Here is a 22,124-nt window from a genome sequence, read left to right on the forward strand (position 1 = left end):
CTTTTCTGATTACTTTTTTTATACCTATCATTTAATTTAACTATTTGTCAATGAAAATGGAGAATTTATTAGAAGAATACAGAAGCCTCCACCAGAAACACCAAAAGACTCATGGAGGGAATTGAGGGCTATTTTGTATTAGTTCCAGTGCAGTTGGTGACAATTAAATTTTTAAACAAATCCTAATCTTTGTATGATGTTTTACTTTCAATGTCTATTACTTGTTTGACTTTCAAAAGGATAAGAAATAATAAAATCATAATAGCGAACGCTTCTGTACCTCTTACTGTATGCTATGCTTTGTTCTGAGAACATTACCATCATAACAACCTTCTAAGGTAGGTATTAATATTACTGTCCCCATTTTGTATTTTTTAAAACATTCTGGCATAATTAACATACAGTGTTATATTCGTTTCAGGTGTATGATATAGTGACTCAACAATTCTACACATTACTCAGTGCTCATCACAATGAGTATCTTAATCTCCTTCACCTATTACACCTATATCCCACACCTACCTCCCTTCTGGCAACCACCAGTTTCTTCCCTGCATTTAAGAGTGTGTTTTTTTGTTTGTCCCTTTTTTGTTGTTCATTTGTTTTCTTTCTTAAATTCCACATGTGAATGAAATCTTAAGGTTTGTCTTTCTCTGACTTAATTCAACTTAGCATTATATCTTCTAGATCCATCCATGTTGCAAATGGCAAGATTCCATTCATTTTTATGGCTCAGTAATATTCCACTGTATGTATATACATACATATGTATATATAAGTGTATATATATTTATATTTATGTGTGTATATATACATAGGTGTGTATACATAGGTGTACACACCTATGTATATATACACACATACATACACACACCACATATGCATACACACACTTCTTTATCCACTTATCTATAGATGGACATTGGAATTGTTTCCATATCTCGACTATTGTAAATAATGCTACAATAAACAGAGGGGTGCATATATACTGAATTTGTGTTTTCGTTTTCTTTGGGTAAATATCCAGTAGTAATTCTATTTTTAAATTTTTTAAGAATCTCCACATTGTTTTCCATGGTGGGTACACCACTTTGCATTCCCACCAACAGTGCACAAGGGTTCCTTTTTCCCCCTATCCTCACATACGCTTGTTTCTTACATTTTCTATTTTAGCCATTCTGAAAGGTGTGAAGTGATCTCATTGTGGTTCTGATTTTTTTCCCTGATGATGAGCGGTGTTAAGTGTCTTTTCACATGTCTATTGGTCATCTGTATGCCTTCTTTGGAGAAATGTTTGTTCATGTCTTCTGCCATTTTTAATTGGCTTAGGTTTTTTGGTGTTGAATTGTGTAAGTGCTTTATATATTTTGGATATTAACCCCTCATCAGATATATCATTTGCAAATATCTACTCCCATTCAATAGGGAGTACTCCTAATTCAATACTCCCAATTCAATACTCCCAATTCAATACTCCCATTGTCTTTTTGTTTTGTTGATGGTTTCCTTTGCTGTGTAAAAGCTTTTTATTTTGATGTAACCCCAGTAGTTTATTTTTGCTTTTGTTTCTCTTGCCTCAGGAGACATATCTAGTAAAATACTGTTACAGACAATGTCAGAAAAATTACTGCCTGTACTTTCTTCTAGGATTTTTTTTGTGATTTCAGGTCTTAACATTTAGATTTTTAATCCACTTCAAGCTTGTTTTTGTGTGTGGTGTAAGAAAGTTGGTCCAGTTTCATTCTTTTGGATGTAGTTGTCTGGTTTCCCCAACACCATTTTTTAAGAAACTTTTTCCCATTTCATATTGTCTCCTTTGTCGTAATGTCTCTATTTCTGTACCAGTACCATACTTTTTTGATCAATATAGCTTTGTAGTATATCTTGAAAACCGGGATTGTGGGGCGCCTGGGTGGCTCAGTCGGTTGGGAGTCCGACTTTGGCTCAGGTCACCATCTCGCGGTCCGTGAGTTCAAGCCCCATGTCGGGCTCTGGGCTGATGGCTCAGAGCCTGGAGCCTGCTTCCGATTCTGTGTCTCCCTCTCTCTCTGCCCCTCCCCCGTTCATGCTCTGTCTCTCTCTGTCTCAAAAATAAATAAAACGTGAAAAAAAAAAATTTTTTTTTTTTAAAAGAAAACCGGGATTGTGATACCTCCAGTTTGATTCTTTTTCAAGACTGCTTTGGCTATTCAAGCTCTTTTGTGACTCCATACAAATGTTAGGATTACCTGATCTAATTCTGTGAAAAATGCTGTTGGTATTTTGATAGGGAGTGCATTAAATCTGTACATTGCTTTGTTCAGTATGGACATTTTAACAATATTTGTTGTCCCGATCATGAGCATGGAATATCTTTCATTTGTGTCATCTTCAATTTCTTTGACCAATGTTTTATAATTTTTGGAATACAGGACTTTCACATTGTTGGTTAAATTTATTCCTAGGTATTTTATTATTTTGGCTGCCACTGCAAATGGGATTGTTTTCTTAACTTCTCTGTCACTTCATTATTAGTGTATAGAAATGCAATGAATTTCTATATATTGATTTTGTATACTGTGGCTTTACTGAATTCATTTATCAGTTCTAGCAGCTTTTTAGTGGAGTCTTTCAGATTTTCTATATATATAGTATCATGCTATATGCATACAGTGAAAGTTTTATTTTTTTCCTTTCCACTTTGGATTCCATTTATTTATTTTTCATTCATTCATTCATTCATTCATTCATTCATTCATGTCTGATTGTTGTGGCTAGGACCTCCAGTACTATATTGAATAAAACTAGTGAGACTGGACATTCTTGTCTCTTTCCTGATCCTAGAGGGAAACCTCTTAATCTTTCACCATTAAGTATGCTGTTACCTGTGGGTTTTCATAGATGACCTTTATTAAGTTGAGATATGTTCCCTCTAAACCTACTTTGTTGAGAGTTTTTATCACAAATGGATATTGTACTTTATCATATGCTTTTCCTGCATCTATTGAAATGATCATAAGGTTTTTATCTTTTCTCTTGTTGATGTGATGTATCATTCCGATTGATTTGCAAATATTGAACCACCTGGCATCCCAGGAATAAATCCCACTTGATCACAGTGAATGATCTTTTCAAAGTTTTGTTGAATTTGGTTTGCTAATATTTTGTTAAGGATTTTTGTATTTATGTTAATCAGAAATACTGGCCTATAGTTTTCTTTTTTTGTAGTATCTTTTTCTGGTTTTTGTATCAAGGTAATGCTGGCCTCACAGAATGGATTTGAAAGCTTTCTTTCCTCTTCTGTCTTTTGAAATATTTTGAGAAAAGTAAGTATTAACTCTTATTTAAATATTTAGTATAATTCACCTGTGAAGCACCTGGTCCTGGAGTTTTGCTTGTTGGCAGTTTTTCCTGGACTATCTGAGAAGAGAAGCATCTATGAATGTGTGGTGCTCATCCATTTTGTGTGCGACAGCGGATGCTTACACAAACACCAGTCACCTCATTTGACAACCACTCGATACGACAGTTACCATTTTTACCACTCTTTCGGAGTAAGAAACAAAACAACAAACAAACTCCAAGGCGTAGCCCAGGTCTGTGGCCAGAACATGGCAGACCCAGAATTTGAACCCAGGCCCCTTTGTAAAACAGTGTACTGTCCACCTCGGCTTACTAGCTGGTTGTATTTGCACATAACAGATCACCTAATGTACCAACTCAGTGGCAAATCCCTCTTTACGAACTGCCCACAAAATGCTAGATACCATACAAGACATTGGGAGTGAAATGTGCTAAAAAAAAAAAAAAAAAAAAAAAAAAAAGACAAGGTTCATGGAACTTACATATTGGTATCCATATCCTATCCACCTGATAGGCCAGCCTCTACCTTTAAACACACGCACATTCACAAGCTTTTGTTATCGAATTAAAAAGAATTTACTGAACGCTAGCTGTATATAAGGCACAGGGAAATGGTGATGGGTGCTGACATAGAAAACAGTTCTTTATACTTTTTAATTACCTGATGGGTAGGAAAAAACCTTCCCTGCAAGGGAAGTTGGGGAAACATTTTCCCACCTGAATCAGAAGCTAAGTAACTAAGTAAGTTGGTAAGTAAGTAAGTAAGTAAGTTGGATGGTGGGCACTAGGGTCTCACTATGATGATATAAATCCAGCAGGGGAGAACAAAGTGATTTTGTACAGATTTAGGCAAACTACAAATCTTCAAGCATTTCTAGCTCCATAAAAAGCAGGTGCATTCATTACACCCCAATGGAGAGGATCCCATTTCTACCCAAATTTTTACCACACGATAAGCAAGAATGGCCCCGAAGAAACAAGGTGGTGCTGGTGGATGGATGTTTCCAAATAAAACAAGAAGGAGCTTCCCCTGAGGCCTGGCATCTGACTGCAAACAAACTCAAGTCCTGAAATGTTCAACCGTACCACGGAGCATTCGAAACCATGGCAGAAATTAAATTACGGAACAAAATGAACGCAAAGCTACTGCTACAGTCTTTTGTACAATTTAATTCATAGCTTGCATAAATGATTATACTCATTTGTTTCTTTGTTGTTGTTGTTGTTGTTGTTGTTCTGGTTACCTTGTCCTTCTGGGGTTTCGCCAAAGGGATTCACTTCCACCTGAGTGGCATCAATTTTCAGGAAGAGATTATACAGCTTCTTAATTTGGTCTGCAGCCTAAACAGGATCAAGTACAATGAAATTACACCAAAGCAGTAAAAGAACATTTATTTTGCTGTATTAATGTAACCTTAAATATATTAAGTTATGTCTTTACGTTCAGTTCGGTTTTCTGAAGTGAAAAAGAGAAAAGCATTAAGTATTTTAATTTCCACTTCTATTCATTAGAAGGAATTGCTCAACTTTCCTCCAGACACCAAGAAAGACCGTTATCAGGAAAACAAGATATTTTCAGTACAGCCTAAAAAACGTTAATCTTTTTGTAAATTTTCATGTTCCTATTAGCCAAGCTATGATGCAGTATGAGCCACAATCCTTAATATAAACAATCTCCATTTAAGTAAAATGTAAACATGATTTTGAGAGTTTATAATGACCAGGTTTTCCTTATTATGCTAAAATAAAAGTTATTAACATTCATCAGCCCAAACCTATAACCTGCGAAACAACAATTACTGAGTGTCTTATGGAAACTGTTGCAAGACAGGAAGATGAAAGTCCTACACAGTGCAGTTACTGAACAGCCCAGCCCGTTCAAACTGAACAGTCTGTCACAAAGGCATACTCCACAAAGAGCAACAGTATCCCAAGTTTCCCTGATGGTATGCCCTGACTTCATTTTTCTCAAGGCTGCTTGAAATTCACTCACCCAATCATTGTTTTCAACCAACTTTTATTCATGGCCTATGTCACAGCATGCTGGCATTGTGTGAACAGGGGTGAGGGGAAGACATCACAGAGGAGGCCTGACACCACCCTGGAAAGCTCACACCTGTAGTGAACACCTGTGATGCAACACAGCAAGACTTGTGTACAATTATGGCTGAATGCTGGGGATCAGTCTCACGCTTGGGGCCATCTTTTTATTATTAAAATTTTTATTATTTTTATTACTGCCTAGCCGTCATTTTCCCTTGGCAACATTTTTGCTCATTGTTCTAGCCCTGCATTTTTGTCCTCAGACCCAGTTCTGGCTTTTCTCCATCCTTATTATGTATATCAGGGGAGCTGACACTTGGAGGCTGAGTTTCCAAGGCTCCTGGGCTAGATGGTTTCCAGCGCAGTTCAGCCAATGGGAGGCAGTGGAAGGAGACGAGAGGTAGGAGAAATGGAAAAGCTGGGGTATTTGGACACCTCTCCTGCTTTGCAAACACAGCTCCTCCAGGGGCGCCTGGGTGGCTCAGTCCATTAAGCGTCCAACTTCGGCTCAGGTCATGATTGCATGGTGCATGAGTTCGAGCCCCATGTCAGGCCCTGAGAGCCTGGAGCCTGCGTCAGAGTCTGTGTCTCCCCCTCTCTCTGCCCCTTCCATGCTTAGGCTGTCTCTCAATCTCTCTCAAAAATAAACTGAATATTTAAAAAAAAAAAAAAAAAAGCATCACCTTCAGTGGCTTTAGCAACCACCAGAAGCCCAGCAGGGTTCTACCTTCTGTATCCCAAGATACAGAAATACCACGTCCTCACATGGTCCCTCCAGCATGCAGGGAACAACAGTTTCCTGCTATGGCTTAGCTCTACCTTGCCTCTGCCCATCCTGGAATTTCTCAACTCTTGAATCACCATGTAACCAAGTCCCTAGAATAAAGTCCCACTGTGGTTAAACACTGAGAGTACTTTCTCTGTTCCAGTACTGACTGAAAAACTCCTGGAAATGAAATTCACATGGTCTTTATCATATATACATATACACATACATATCTTTCTTTTCTCATATATGTATATTGTTATATAAACTTTCTTAAATCCTAATTTGAAACCCAGTAGCTATAAGTAAACACACATAATGAGTAAGACAATATTTTTTAATATTGATTTTTTTTTTCTGGCTACACAAGGGTCACCCTATGAACCTTCACCAGACTCCCCAGCCACATGGCTCCCGTCTCATCCAGCAGCAGCCCCCTTCCCGGCTGGTGCTTCACTGAGGGACAGTCTGTGTATGTGCAAGTATACATATTCTGCGCTCACCTTTCTAGCAAAAACCACCTTGGTTCTATACTTTGTTTCTTCACCTAACAGATTTTAGAAAGCCTTCACCAGCCACACAAATACAATGATCTTACTCTTATAAGTGGCTACATAATATCTTTTTTTTTTTTAGTTTGTTTGTTTGTTTTTTTAATTTATCTTGAGAGCGAGAGTACACAAGCGGGAAGGTTGCAGACAGAGAAAATTCCAAACAGGCTCCCCACAGTCAGTATGGAGCCTGATGCAGGACTCAAATCCACAAACCATGAGACCATGACCCTGAGGTGAAACCAAGAGTCAGACGCTTAACCGAATGACCCACCCAGGCGCCCCTACAGAATAGCTTATTGAATGGATTTACCATAATTCAGTTTACCTGTCTCTTAAACAATAGCCTTTAGGTTTCCAATAGCTTGACATTACTTAAAATGTTGCCTCATCCATTTCTGTATGTATATCTAAAGGATAAATTCCCCAGAGTAGAGCAAAGAAAGAGATGTGGGGATTTTAAATAATAAAAGGTGATCTTAAATAATTCTTGGTAGAAGCTCTCACTAATTTCCCACTACACAAACAAGGATCATAGAAATAGTTTTTCTAGTCACAACCACAGGCTATCAATCTTTGCCACTATGCCGGGTAAAAATGGGTCTCTCATATAGACTACTCCTACTATTAGTTAATTTAAGCATTATTCTCTGAGCTTAAGAGACATGTGTATTTCCTTTTCTGTGAATTTTGCCTATTCTTCTGTTGAGATTTTAGTCTTTTTCTCGCTGAGTTATAAGAAGGGTTTTTACATGAAGGAAATTAGCTCATCATCCCATGTAAATTGCAAGTATTCTTCTCCTTTAACATTTACCTTTCACCCATGGGTCTGTTATTTCTGCCACATAAAACAGTAATAATGGAACTCTTCATTCAGCACTTCTAGCTTTGGGTCAGACTTTAAGAAGGATGGTCTCACTCTGAGGTTCTCCAATTAGTTTTTTCAAATACTGTAAGATTTCTTTTATTTGATGTTTACTTTTTTTTTTTTAATCCAAATGGATTTTGAGTTACAATGCAAAGCTGATATGTAACTCACTGCCAAACAGACTTGTATTTCGGGGGGTTTTCTAGGCCACTGATCTGAGCCTGCACTGTTTTGCATGAGAGAGGCATGCAGGCTATCCTGTACCCACACAGCCTCTGTGCAGTCAACACGCAATAAAATACTGGCTCAATTAATGGCTGATTGGATAATGAGGAGAAACTACATAACAGAAAACATCTTCTGGGTGCCTACATGTATAAGATCTTATCCCAGGTCCTTTAAAACTTTCTTCTTTTTAGAAATACACATACTATAAAATTCACGATCCCAATCATTTCTACGTGTACATTCCTATGGTGTTAAGTATACTGACTGTGTCATGCAACCACGCTCCAAAACTTTCTCACCCTGCAAAACTGAAACCCTATACCCATTAAATAACAACTCCCCGTTCTCCCCTCCCCTAGTCTGACAACGACCGTTCTACCTTCCATCACTATGAATCTGACGACGCTAGGCTCCTCATATAAATGGAATCATATGTATCTTTTTGTGACGGGCTAATTTTACTTAGCACAATGTCTCATGGTTCGTCCATGCCTCGTCAGAATCTTCCTCTTTCTCAAAGCTAAACAACCTTCTGTGGCGGATCCACTTATTTGTCAGTGGATAACTGGGTCACTTCAAAACTTCTTAAGCTTCAGGGCACCTGGGGGGCTCAGTCAGTTAAGCATCTGGCTTCAGCTCAGGTCATGATCTTGTGGTTCATAGGTTTGAGCCCCGCATCAGCTCTGTGCTGATGGCTCAGAACCCAGGGCCTGCTTCAGATTCTGTGACTCCCTCTCTCTCTGCCCCTCCCCCATTCATTCTCGGTCTCTCTCAAAAATAAACATGAAAATATTTTTAAAAAGAAACAATGTTTCTTAAGCTTCTATCAACGTAACTTACCATGAAGCCCGAATTTTCTAAACATTAGTGCCACTACAATCACATACTAACACAGCAGTTGGGGGTATTCACTGTTAGAACTGTTCACTTCTGTACAAAGACAGACCATAAGCATTTTTTTGAGCAGGAATGAAGCATGATTAGATTTGCGTTGTGAGATCTCTAAGGGATACCTGTTACAAAATCTGCGATGTAAGATCTAAAAAAGGGAGAATCAGCCTGGCTTGGAGACCGAACGTGCCCTGTTCCAGAGGCCATCCAAGTAAATGACTGTGAAGGCTTGGCAGGCAAATGTGTCAGTCTGAGCAGGTGCGACAACAGAAATGGCAGGGCCTGGGAAAAGTGGGGGTTAGCTCCCTAGTTTTCCAAACATGTTCAGATTTAAAGAATAAACCAAACACAAGTCAAAGGAAACATTCTGCTGTTTACCTTATAGGCAGCCAGCTTCCTACTGCCACCTACTTCCTCAGTTCATAACCACACTCTACAGACTATTTGTTTTCTCTTCTTTTGCCACCAATTAATGTTATTTTAAGGTTGTTTGCTAAGCAATTTAAAAAATTATGATGCCTAAAATCAAATATCCTTTGGGCCATATGTACGAAACCCTGACAAATTTCCAGGTACCTTCAAAAGTGTTTGAATAGCTTAAAATTTTTAGCAATATTTTGGTTTGACTCCAGGAACCAATGTCATCAACATTCACACACAGTTCTTAAAGCTAGCCAGAGGGACAAACCATTCCCAGAGGTATTGGTGATCTTTTTTAACTGGGCCCATCAAATCTTTTCATTAGCTTAAATACTGAAGTTGCATATTGACAATATAGGGTGCTTATGTTTCAGAAATTAATAGTATTAGGGCGCCTGGGTGGCTCAGTCAGTTAAGCGTCCGACTTCGGCTCCAGTCATGATCTCACAGTTTGTGAGTTCGAGCTCCGCATCGGGCTCTGTGCTGACAGCTCAGAGACTGGAGCCTGCTTCACATTCTGTGTCTCCCTCTCTCTCTGCCCCTTCCCTGCTCATGCTCTGTCTCTCTCTGTCTCAAAAAGAAATAAACATTAAAAAAAAAGAAAAAAAAAAAGAAGTTAATAGTATAGAGGATAACTAACACAATTGACAGATCTATGAATTTTCAGTCCTTTTCTGCTTTCCTGTGGCTTTAGTCTTTTCAACCAATTCTTGCTGAAATGAATTCTGTCAGGAACACATACTTGGTAATTTCTGTACCAGGTGATATTTCTTTAAGTCTAACGTGAATACCTCACTGAGTTCAGACACAACAGGCATGGGTTGGAAAGATATTAGTAACTTTACAAGATAATCATTTTGTAAGTTGTTCATCCAAGAGAGCACAGCCTCCACATGCCTAAACCATATCCTAGATGAAAATTAAGTAATGTTCAAGGTCACACTGAATCTAAGGTACCTTGAAAGTACCATTTCTTGACCAAAGGATCACTGATCGATGGTCATTTAAATAATCTTCTTGGAGCTCTCGGTGGCTCAGTGAGTTAAGCATCTGACTTCGGCTCAGGTCATGATCTCACGGTTCATGGGTTCAAGCCCTGCACTGGGCTCTGTACTGACAGCTCAGAACCTGGAGCCTGCTTTGGATTCTGTGTTTCCCTCTCTATCTGCCCCCTCCTCCACTCGTACTCTGTCTCTCTCTCAAAAATGGATAAAAACATAAAAACAATTTTCATGCTTTCTCTTCTTGGGAGCCTCCTCCCAAGTCTCCTTTTCTTGCGAGGAAGCCTCTGCTTACTAGACACGGACTTTCTGGAACATTTCACTGATCCCTGTGGCTTAAGGAAGCATCCTAATGCATTCCCGAACCTACTACTCCAGCACACATACAGTCTCCTTCCTAGCGTACAAATAAAATCAGGTGTCCCTAGATGAACACATTCCCACACACCTACAACTAGGATTACCCTCGCGCTCCTTCCTACTCCCTGTCCCTATAATCGCTACCAGCACCTGATCACTGTTCTGGGAGCCCCTGGAGAACAGTGGCTATTTCTCATCGCGTTTTCCAGGGTCCGGCAGAGTGAGCAGCACCCAGGGAGAGCTCACTCCAACTCTGCTGAGCAAACGGAGATTTAAAGGCTTTCATTTGGTCGGCAATGAAAAAAAAAAAAAACTAACAGGAAAAAAAATGAATTCAAAACTTCTCTGCTTTCCTTAGCACATTTAAGTCAAAAATCCAATGACATTATAGCTCTTCATGACCCCTGAGAACTTGCATGCTCATCTTCCTTCCGCAGGTAATTCATTTAAACCCAGAGTGTCTGAGGTGCTGGAAAAAACGTGATTCAACCATTTAAAGAGCTACGACTCTTAAATTTCTCTTCTAAATGAAGAGTGGTGGAAACTATCTTCTGGGGTCCCTAGAACTATTACTGCCTTCTCTAGAACTCTCTGTCACATTCACCTCCTGAGCTGTCAAGCCTAGGGGTTAGCAGATTTGCCCGCTCCAGATTTATTCTCCTGCCTATCACCAACTCCCCAGGAAGCTCTTCGAAGTGGATATCCTGGACGTGTTGTAGCACCTATTCACGCATATGATGAATGTTTGCAGGGCATCTGATATACCTGCCAAGAACTTCGCTTCCAACAGAGCAGTGAGCAAAGCTGACAATGTCCCTTCCATGGTGCACACCAGGATCTACAAAGGCGACTGCAACTAAGTAAGACAGACAGCGATGTGCAGAGGCATACAGAGAATGTGAATAGGGTTATGGAGCACATTCTGGAGCTGACTGTAGGGCAGCGTCTCTAGAACATGGGGACCCTATGGAAGAACGGTCTCAGTGACCACACCCCTACACAAGAAGTCCCACAATAAGTGTCAAGTGGACGGCTAAGCTAATTAGTGACCTCATTCTCAGGAGGTGACTCCAACCACGGCAGCCCTTACTCAGGAATCCACGATAACTTCCTTTCAGCACGTCACTAACTTGACATCTCTTTGACAGTCTCAGAAGTGACAATTAGTTCTTGTAACTGTCCACTGAGTCCTGGCTCTTTCTCCTGCTAAGGTTTAGTCCCACATGTTCCTGCCCCTTCTTCCATCTTGAACCTTCCACCTTCCAAGGGAGCCTTTCCTCCCAAGTTCAAGTAAGTGCTGTCCTCTCTTAATTCAAACATAGATATTTTTAAAGTCTTACTCTGCTTTACCCTTCTATGATTTGCCTATTTCCAGCCTTCAATTTCTAGAGATAGAGTCAATCAAAAGAAAAAGAAAAGAGTGTGAAATCTGTTTATCAGAGGAATGTTGCCCAGCTAAATAGCAGGAAATACTCTGGAACCATTGGGGGCCCCAGGAAACACACACATACTCACGTACACACTCACATATACATACACACAGGACCTTGGGTTATTAAGATGGCTTCTCTTGGTAGTGGAGAAGGAAGAAAACAGCCAGTAAATCCTTCTCGTTTAACTGTGAGACAAAGAAGCTTGCTCATGTAAACACCCAATGCGGCTCGGTGGGCTGGACCAAGGACAACGCAGAACTGTGAAGCTCAAGACAGAGTCTCTCCCCCAACAGCTCAGAGGACAGTTTTTCTGTCTTTGAAGTCATGAGATATGATTATTAAATTGGCATAATTTAAGCTGTTTTCAGTGAAGTATCACTTTCAGGCCATTAATATTCATCTCAAATCCCACTAGCTATGAAAGAATAGCAATTAGTTAAGTAATGTGTATTATTAATAACAATAACAGCTGACCTTTCTGGAGTACTGACTAAGCACCTGTGTACTGGGCTTACTCCGTCCTAACAAGAGGCCTCTCATTTGGGGTCTCATTATCCCCATTTCACAGACGATGACAGACATTCAGATGGGTGGAATCAGGCATGCTGGATGGCAGTAAAGGATTCAAACTCAGGTCTGCCTGACTCTACAGCCTGTCCCTCTCACCACTATGCTGCCTCATCTAATTCATGGGCTGGCACTGTAGTGCTGCAGAAAAAAACAGAGAGACTAACATACACAGCAAAACGCATGTATCCGCGCACAACGCTCACACGTATATTTGAACACATCTCATCAACACCCTTTTCTAGAACACAAGGGAAATATTTTTCTTCATCACAAACGACTGGGGAAAAATGGTTAGACAAATAAATAATCCTGGGTCCTGGAGAAGCACAAACATCAGAGGCAAGTAAGGAAGGTAGCACACATTTTCTGAAACAAGTCATATGCACAGTGGCCTCCAAATGCTCAGGTACCTGGTTTTTCAAAGGCCCAAGGAAGCCTAGGTTTTCTGCCATCCTCTGAGCTTGGCTGTCCTTTATCCCTTCAATAATGTCGATTTCTTCCTAGGAAAAAATGAATAAAATAAGGAAAACTCAAGACAGGCAAATGAAAAGATTCACAACCTGGAAAGAAAAGGCTCAGTATTTATTTGCAAATGAGTAATTCAAGGGTGGCACCTTTCCAAAGATCTCCGAGCAGGGCTACTGCAGCTGCCTATAGGGTATGTTTTAATTAGCAGACCATCTAAAACACAGCCTTTCCAAAAACTATGTAATTCTTCAGGGTGGCATGCTGACAAGACAATCGGATGCCAGTTTTCACTTTTAATTACTATACAGATGGCACCGACGAATATTTAGTCAGTTAATTTTTATGACATCTTTTGGAAGACTTCCAGAGTAAGGTTTTCCTGCCTAATATTGCTGTTAAGTTTGGAGCTTGTCATATGTAGGTTAAATATTACCATATGATTTAAATACCCTATTGATGATGATAATTATTAATAATACCTGAGCTCTACAAAGTGCCATTCTCTCCAAGATACTAAGTGCTGTTCATATACATTATTTCAGGTGTTCTCTTCACAAATGGAATGGCTTGTTTAAATCACAGTAATTTTGAAAATGAGTAGGTATTATTGGTAAGCTAGCATGTAAAGTCTCAACTTAACTTCCAAGGTAGCTAACCTAAAAGATGTAATGTTGGTGAAAATATTCCAAAACCAATCACCCAAAGTATCAGTACCTGATCTAAACAAAGAGGTTCAGGAAAAAAAAATTCCTGCTTTTTGAAGGGAAACAAAATCACATTCTAAAAGAAATAATAAACCTTTTTGCTAAAAATTTCTAATGTGATTTTTTGACACCAAGAACCCCAAATTAAAAACCAGAATTACAGTTCTAAAGACCGTAGATTTTTCTTCTCACAGCTGAGGTAGGTTGAGAAGCACTTTGTACACATACCTCATTATTTCTCACAATTCTGTGGGGTGGAAATCACTGAAGTGATTCAAAAACAATGAGGCCTGGAAACACTGAGATGCTTGCTGGTGAGTTAGGATTTGACCTCAGCCAGATCTGTGACCAGATACTAAGGGCAAGCTTTAAAGGATTGAAGCACACTGATAGAATCTGGGCCTCTGAAGGATTCCGGTTTACATAAGCTGTACTGAAAGACATCATGGCAGTCTCCAGCTCACATCTGGTGTCCTAGGAGCGGATTTCTGGATCATACACACTGTGCGGTGGGGTGGAGCCAACCGGGGGAAATGGAAGCACCACAGTCCTCTCCCATTGGTTAATTCTTAGGGCAGGGTATGGAAGAAATGAGAAAGGAAGAAAAGGCAGGAAGGAGGAATAAAGAGATGGAGGGGGAAAGCAAAGAAAAAGACCCTGGATAGGGAATACCTTGGTTCTGCCCAACCTCAGCTTAGTGCTCAGTAAGAAAAAGGACTCAAGGTCTTTCATGCCTTAAATCCCAGGAACGTGCTGCTACCAGCCTCAGACTGCACATTAAATCTTTAACAGCTCGTGCAACAATAGTCAATGAACACAGCATAGTCAGGAATACAAACACACCTTAAAAATAAGCTCTGGATTCGAAGCGGCCACCTCTTCGATGTCAACGCCCCCCTGAGGGCTGCCCACCAGCACGGGGCCATTGCAGGACCGGTCCATCAGAATGGCCAAGTAGGTTTCTCTGGAAATGTCCAAGGCTTCAGCAACCATCACCTACCACATTAGTGGGAAAGTCAAATTAATTCAGCATCAAGCTCATTCCCACTTGGAAATCTATATAAACTTGCTACAAAAATCAAACAGCTTCATTTTAGGCTCTTCAAACCCACTGAGTTACCTCCCAGAGATCTGAGAGTTCTGCTTTCATGGTACAGAATGCCCATTTTCACCTCCTTAATGGATCCTGCTAACTTGCTCAAATGACAGGTATTTGGTTTGCCTCAAGGAGCTTTCCCACTTTAATCTTTTTTTTTTCTTCTTCTTCTTCCTTGAGAAACCCTGACACTTAAGAAAAACTCTAGGGAAGCAGTTGTTATTTTAATTTGAGATATTAACAGTACATACATATCGCCACATTGATTTTTCTCAGATTACACTAGTGGAAAACCAAGTTTGCTGCCCCAGAAAGGATTCTTTTACAGTACATCTGATGCTTTATATGTATATATGCCTCTATCTCATTGATCAACTGTATTGCTAATTCAATTTATGCTTCCTTTTAAATTACAAATATACTATTTGCATGTTCAAAAATAACACAAAAGGTACTAGATGTATATAAATGAGACAGTGAAAGCAGCCCCCAGCTGCACATATACAGAGCTTGGGCCTCAGCAGTTAGGGTGATCAGGAGCCCATATGAAACATTTGTGATCATCAGATAAAGTAGCACCTTTGGGAGGATATGGTCCAGTGTATGCGAGGACTGTGCTTGGGCAAGAGACAAGTGGGATGGAAGGATTTCATTCTGCTCTCACTGTTTCGGCTGGCTGTCTTGCTCAGTGCACAACCACAACAGCTGTGTGCAGCAGGCTTACGAGGAAAAATCACCGCTGACTTCTCTCTTTCCTATACATCTACAAGCATTACAGTAATGCACATGGAAGCATATTATACGTGCTTGAACGCTTTTCTTTCTTCTTGTTTTTAATATTAATATTACAGCTTGGAAATCTTTCCAACATTCTCTCTCTTCATTGTGACTAGATGGTACTTATATGTCAGTATTTATTTGACCATATCCCTACTGACAGACATTTACGTGGACTTCAATTTTTCTCAAATGCCACTTGAGTGCTTACTTTTGTGTGTATATCTTCACTCATTTGTTTTCATATCCCTATAGTAAGGTACCTAGAAATAAGATGGCTAGGTTTTAGACTCTTCATATTTAAGATGTTAAGTACTCTCAAATTGCCTTAGAGAGAGAGACTGTGTACCAAATGACACTCCAAATAAAAATGGTAAAAGATGTCTTGGATGGTTAAGAAAGAAAGAAAAGAAAGAAAGAAAGAAAGAAAGAAAGAAAGAAAGAAAGAAAGAAAAGAATATTCATCATCAGTACTAGAAGTGAAAATAATGAAAGCATTTACATTGTTTTTCCTAAAAGTAGTACACTAATAAATTTCACAAAAGAAAGTCACAGATAAAACAGCATTTCTTGCTAATTACCCAGATGTCATAAAACCACAAAATTTTTTTTTAATATTTTTTTTTTCAACGTTTATTTATTTTTGGGACAGAGAGAGACAGAGCATGAACGGGCAAGGGGCAGAGAGAGAGGGAGACACAGAATCAGAAACAGGCTCCAGTCTCTGAGCCATCAGCCCAGAGACCGACGCGGGGCTCGAACTCACGGACCGCGAGATCGTGACCTGGCTGAAGTCGGACGCTTAACCGACTGCGCCACCCAGGCGCCCCAAAACCACAAATTTTTAAGTCACATGAAATGGGATAAACATATGACGACCTAAAATGCTATAAAGAAATGAACTCAAAATTTCTTCTTTTCAAACACTTGTGGAATTTATCACTGGTTAAAAATAAAATACCTAATAAGAGGCATCATACTGACTCTTTCATCATAAATGGTAACTCATGACTATGTAGGAAATACTTCTTGGCACGTGGTGTTAAGATTTTCATAGAAGCATTCTGTTTTCAAGTTCACTTTCTATCTAATAAGAGCTAGTCTAGAGAACAAGATTTAATGATTTTCAGTAGTTATTCTGAGAAGCAACACAACATTCTAACTTTTTAGGAGACGTGTCATTCAAGAGTCCTATTCTGAATCTTCTAAAATGTTAACAGATGTTCTGTACGTTCCATCAAATTTCTATTTGTGAGAGACCAGCTGCTGTCAGAACTGGCTCCTGCTTGGTGGAAAGAAAGTATCACTCTTTAAGAAAACATTCCCAGTGAATTCCACGAACGCTCGCATCCCACCAGGAACTCAGTTAGATACGTCTCAATAATGTGACTTCATCTGTGACTGACAAAAACAGTATCATCAGCACAGCCTTTTCGTGGAGTCCCCCAGGAAAGAAAGCTTTTTCACTTACTTTACCCTACTGGACCACTGAACCTGGCTGGTTGGTTTGTTTTTGCTTTTGTTTTTAATATGGTGCTGTTGAAACTGTGGATGAGTACCAGTGCACAAACTATTTGCAACAGGACCATGATTAGATAACATTAAAAATATATTCGGTTTCTGAACTTTGCTTGCTACAGAGCAGTAAGCTTTGCTGGTACTGAATCGTGAAGAACATAATGAGGAGTGCAGTCTCACCTCCCCTATTATTATTCTAGGGAACACACCTAAAATGCATTGGCACAGACTTAGAAAAAAATATCCAATGTGTATAAATGTACGTATGTGTGTTTAAACAGCTTCTCAATTAAACTTAGAAATAAAAGTTTCTGGGGGACTTCTACTGATGTCCAAGATATTCATATGTAAAAAAAAAAATGCATGTTCCTTAAAACCGCATATAATATTATTATAGAAACGGGGTAACATACATTTTATACAGAAAAAGGACAGAAACGATATTTCACTGTGGTGAGAATCCAAGAAACGTTTATTTTCTAATTTCTATATTTCTGTACTACTGGAAGTTTTTATGTGTGTGAATCACTTTTACAATCAGGGGAAAAAAAACCACTACTTAAAAGTAAATCATTCTAGATGTTTCCTAGCAATGACTCAATGTACAGGAATGCACTTATCTTCAGTCTTTCAAAACCTATCTACAAACTAATTTTATGCATTACCACACAGTGCAAATCTGCTTTAGGTATTTTTTACATGCTTTTAAAAAGTATCACAAACTATAATCTAAAAAGAAATATATTCGTATAAAACAACGAATTCCTACAAACAAAAAAATACTTATCATGTCATCTATGGACAAATTTTGAAGAAGTTAACAAAGGCACAGGCTCATAATCAGATTTAAAAGGCAAATACAAGTACTGTGTTGGGCCAAACAAAAATCAAAACAAAACACTTTTGAGTTTTAAATAGTTCTTAACTGTGAGAAGTGGGGGTAAAGGGAAAACAGCATAACCAGTTTTGTCAATATGCTTTCCTAACATTTATAAAAGCTTTATGTTCTCAGAGTGAAAGAGCTAAGGACCACCAGGATTTCCATCTCCCTCTTTGGGACCAAGATAGACCCTGTCATGGTACGCTAAGTAAACCACCCAGCGATTTTTTTTTTTCGTCATGTTAACAACTTTCCACACAACTCACCCTGAAAATTAAAAACGGAATGTACTACCTCAGGTTCTCTAGGCATAACACACTGGCAGAACCTGGGTATATTTTTAACCTTATCTAATCTGCTCCCCAAAATGCTGGGCCCCCTTTCACCATTATGACAGGGCCTTTCAACGATCTATGCCTGCCAGGGCTGGGGTTTGTCCTTATAGTCAAACTTATAGGGGCCGAAACTCAGAAGGGCCCTCCTCTTGGTCTCTTGGTGTATTATTTGTTGTAAGTGACTTGAAATTTGAACGAGGGTCCCCGCATTTGTTTTGGCACCGGGTCCTGCAAATCAGGTAGCGAGTTCTGGTGCTTCCATTGATGAGGGGGGTACAGCAAACAAAATGACAGGAGGAGACTTAGGTTCTGGCCTCGACTGCGCCACCCCAATTTTATGCCTGAGGCAGGCCACTTCACACAGGGCTCTAAGTTCTGCAAGTGTGTATGATGTGCAGCCTATATACACTTCAGAACCCCAAAGGACCACTAATACTCCATAATTCCAGGGATAACATGGCTTTAAACGCTACTAAACTCAAAGTAAGGTATAGTGACACTTAGAAAAACAACATCACAGGGGCGCCTGGGTGGCGCAGTCGGTTAAGCGTCCGACTTCAGCCAGGTCACGATCTCGCGGTCCGGGAGTTGGAGCCCCACGTCAGGCTCTGGGCTGATGGCTCAGAGCCTGGAGCCTGTTTCCGATTCTGTGTCTCCCTCTCTCTCCGCCCCTCCGCCGTTCATGCTCTGTCTCTCTCTGTCCCAAAAATAAGTAAACGTTGAAAAAAAAAAGAAAAACAACATCACAGGTAACTCTGACACATAATGAAATGGGGTTGTGGAGGAGCAGAGAATGTCCTGCACTGAGCAGGAAGAGCTGAGTACGAAGCCCTTTCCAGCTTTAAACAGAATGTTCTGAAAGGCAAAGCAGTTGTTTTGATCACTCACCCGCACCTACGGTTACTAAATGCTGACGATGATAAACACTCACACTATCACAGAACCCTTTTTATTCCTCCTCAAAGTCATACCACAACCTAAAGAGATTATAAGAAGTTTAAAAAACAAAATGGCACATGGCCAAAGTGCACTGTTTCATCAGACTGTCAAAAATGAAATGTGATTTTCTTTTCTTGTAACACATACACAGAAAATGACCAAAAGCATTCATATTACCTTGTTAACTTTCACACCTTCTTTTGGAGTTTGTTTTGTTGCTAGATTATACCCAATCATCTGTTTAGCCAGCTGGCCTACAACTTGAGGGCTAGGAGTGAAGGAAAAGGGAAAGAGAAAAAACAAAAACATTGTCTACGGTGAAAATTATTTTAAAGCAGAGTGCATGTTATGTCCCCGTGTCCACATCGCACAGGGTCCAGCTCCACCCTCACAGGGTCCACAAGGCTTTCTGCTAATGTACTAGGTACCTAGCAAGGTACCAAAGGCTCACTGAGAGCAATATATATGAGGGAGGGAGGGAGGGAGGGAGGGAGGGAGGGAGGGAGGGAGGGAAGGAAAGAAGGAAGGAAGGAAGGAAGGAAGGAAGGAAGGAAGGAAGATTGAAAAAAGGGAAGGAAGAAGGAAGGAAAGAAAGGGAAGGAGGAAGAGGGGAAGGGAAGGGAAGGGAAGGGAAGGGAAGGGAAGGGAAGGGAAGGGAAAGGGGAGATTCTTGCTTCCCTCTGCTATCCTCTCTCCCCAAAATAAGTTACAGTCACAGTAGAAAGACAATACTGAAATGCACAACAGATTTAGATAAGAGCTGAATAACAAAAACCTGACTTGGGTAATGTGAGAAGTATTGGCCAATGAGGGCATAAGGGAGAGGGTATGATTCAAAGTAAATAATGAAAAGGTATGTGACGGAAGAGAGGCACAGGGGCAGTGCTGGCAGACACAAGAGATAGGCCATGATAAGGGAGGGTTCAGACTGTCAGACAGGAGGGACAAGTGAAGCCACTGGTAATGGGGAGCCACTTGCAGGCTCCAGAATAGGCAAGTGACAATATGGCGGCAGCATTTATTTTGTGTTATCATTTTCAACATTTATGATGGATCACTGACTGTCTAGAGCAGAAGGAGTGTCAGATTTTTCACCAATTAGTGAGGAAAAAATCCTTTTATGGCAGAAAGAACACTGGAGCATTGCCAGAGCCCTCCTCTACCTATAATTCATTTCCTCTACTTGCTACCTTCTGCTCCCACCCCACTCCAACCATTTTTCTCAATGCTCCCTTCAATCATGAGTAAGATCTTCCATTAATACTTAGCCAAAAGACAGAGAAGTAACACCTCCAGACTTACTCTTTTGTTAAATGAACGCCTCCTTTCAAACCGCTACTGAAGACACCTTTTCCTCTTCCTCCAGCTAAGATCTGGGCTTTCAAAACAATTTCTTTTGCATCTGAAAAAGAAAACCCAGAGTCAGTAGTGGGTTTTTCTGTTGTTGTTGTTTTGTTTTTGAGCAACAAGGAACGTGGAAATGCACCTAATTTCCAAAAGTGTTTGTAAAAGCTCTATTAAACCAACTTAGAAAATAAAGGCATAAAAAACGTCCAGAAAAAAAACATCAATGCACCTAAATACAAAGTCTTTATCGAGGGCATTAAAATATTTCCTACCAGTTTAATCTAATACTCAACCATCCCAAGAGAAAGCAAGGCATGTGTTCCCTTGCTCTTTTGAGTGTCAGAAGATGCTAAATAAATCCAGGCTGGAGGTATTAATTTTACTGTGTAATGACACTCCCATGTGGCTGAGGCACCAATCTGCCAGTCAGAAGAACTAACTACCTGTCAGCCGGCTGAGATGTCGAAGGGAAGACTGGATTACATAGGGGAGACGTTTAAGACAAGATGCAAAGAGAGCAGTTAATAACTGTATTCTTGGAAACCACCAGATTTCTGAGCAGTTGTTCTATATATTGATGGGACTGGATAAGGGAAGAGGAAATGGATTGAACCTGAAAGCAAGCAATATTTCTGAAATGGTGGCAGGGTAACAAAACATCCTGGAGGAAGGTGGCTGTGGAATTTTTGTTTCTCGACATACTCAAGGAACGGGGGGGAGGGGGGGTGCAGGTACTGCCTGTTGTTGACCTTTGAGACCCGAGTCATAAACTTCAAACATCTTCATGCGCCTGGTTTGAAAGCTGAATGCATGAAGCAGCCCAGTGACAGAAATAAGGTCTTGAACAAAGAGGGACACTGCCCTCCCCAACCACAAAAGGAAAAAAAACAAACAGCCCTCAAATCAAACATGTTTCATAAACCAAATAGTACACATCTTCAGCCACAGCTGGCACCCTCTGTTTGTCGTTCCTCTTTGTCTAACATCAGAAAACTAAGTCAATCTTCTATAAGGCTCTAATAGCCTTCTGGTTTAACACACCAGGTTTAGAATCTGCAGACTGGGTTTCCATCAGGACTCTGTCCCTCATCAAGGTGACGACACCTGGCAAGTTACTAAATGTCTCTGAGACTCCGTTTACCCAACTGTGAAAAAATGATGAAGATTGGTTTAAGAATTAGACAATACATGTAAATACTTTATCCCAAGAGCCTGAAAGTCATATGATTAATGAAAGGCTACTGCCATGACCATTTAGTTCATTTTAATACCTTTCTATCTTCTAAAGAATCAAAAGGATTATTTCCACTCAGGCAGATGTGGGTGAATAATAATAATAAGTTTGCTGGTGTCAGCCACCATTCATGGAAGGTGGAGGGCTCTGTAAGCGTTGGCTGTTTCAGTTATTTCTATTATTGTTCTTCTTACTCAAGACAAGCAGGCAAAGGTTCAAAGAGAAGGAGCCACAGAGGGTTTTGTCATGAAGGCAACAAGAGCTACAACAAGATTTGACATTATGACAGCACTGGGTAAGACAGCTACTCCAGCTGAGGTAGTCAGATTATGAAAGTTCTTGGTCTTTATTCG

At 40.0% G+C, this 22,124-nt stretch overlaps 1 protein-coding gene across 1 annotated transcript in view; it reads right to left on the reverse strand.

The window, feature by feature from the left end:
• SUCLG2 (succinate-CoA ligase GDP-forming subunit beta) overlaps positions 1-22,124 on the reverse strand; it is a 278,731-nt gene that overhangs the window by 124,992 nt on the left and 131,615 nt on the right. The window contains exons 3-7 of the mRNA XM_047842935.1: positions 20,493-20,592; positions 19,368-19,458; positions 14,489-14,641; positions 12,884-12,973; positions 4,587-4,683 (exon numbers count right to left, since the gene is read on the reverse strand). Of these exons, the coding sequence (XP_047698891.1) occupies positions 4,587-4,683; positions 12,884-12,973; positions 14,489-14,641; positions 19,368-19,458; positions 20,493-20,592 (531 nt within the window). The remainder of the gene's footprint in view (positions 1-4,586; positions 4,684-12,883; positions 12,974-14,488; positions 14,642-19,367; positions 19,459-20,492; positions 20,593-22,124) is intronic.

The sequence above is a fragment of the Prionailurus viverrinus genome, chromosome A2 (genome assembly GCF_022837055.1).
Source record: "Prionailurus viverrinus isolate Anna chromosome A2, UM_Priviv_1.0, whole genome shotgun sequence".
Taxonomy (NCBI): Eukaryota; Metazoa; Chordata; class Mammalia; order Carnivora; family Felidae; genus Prionailurus; species Prionailurus viverrinus.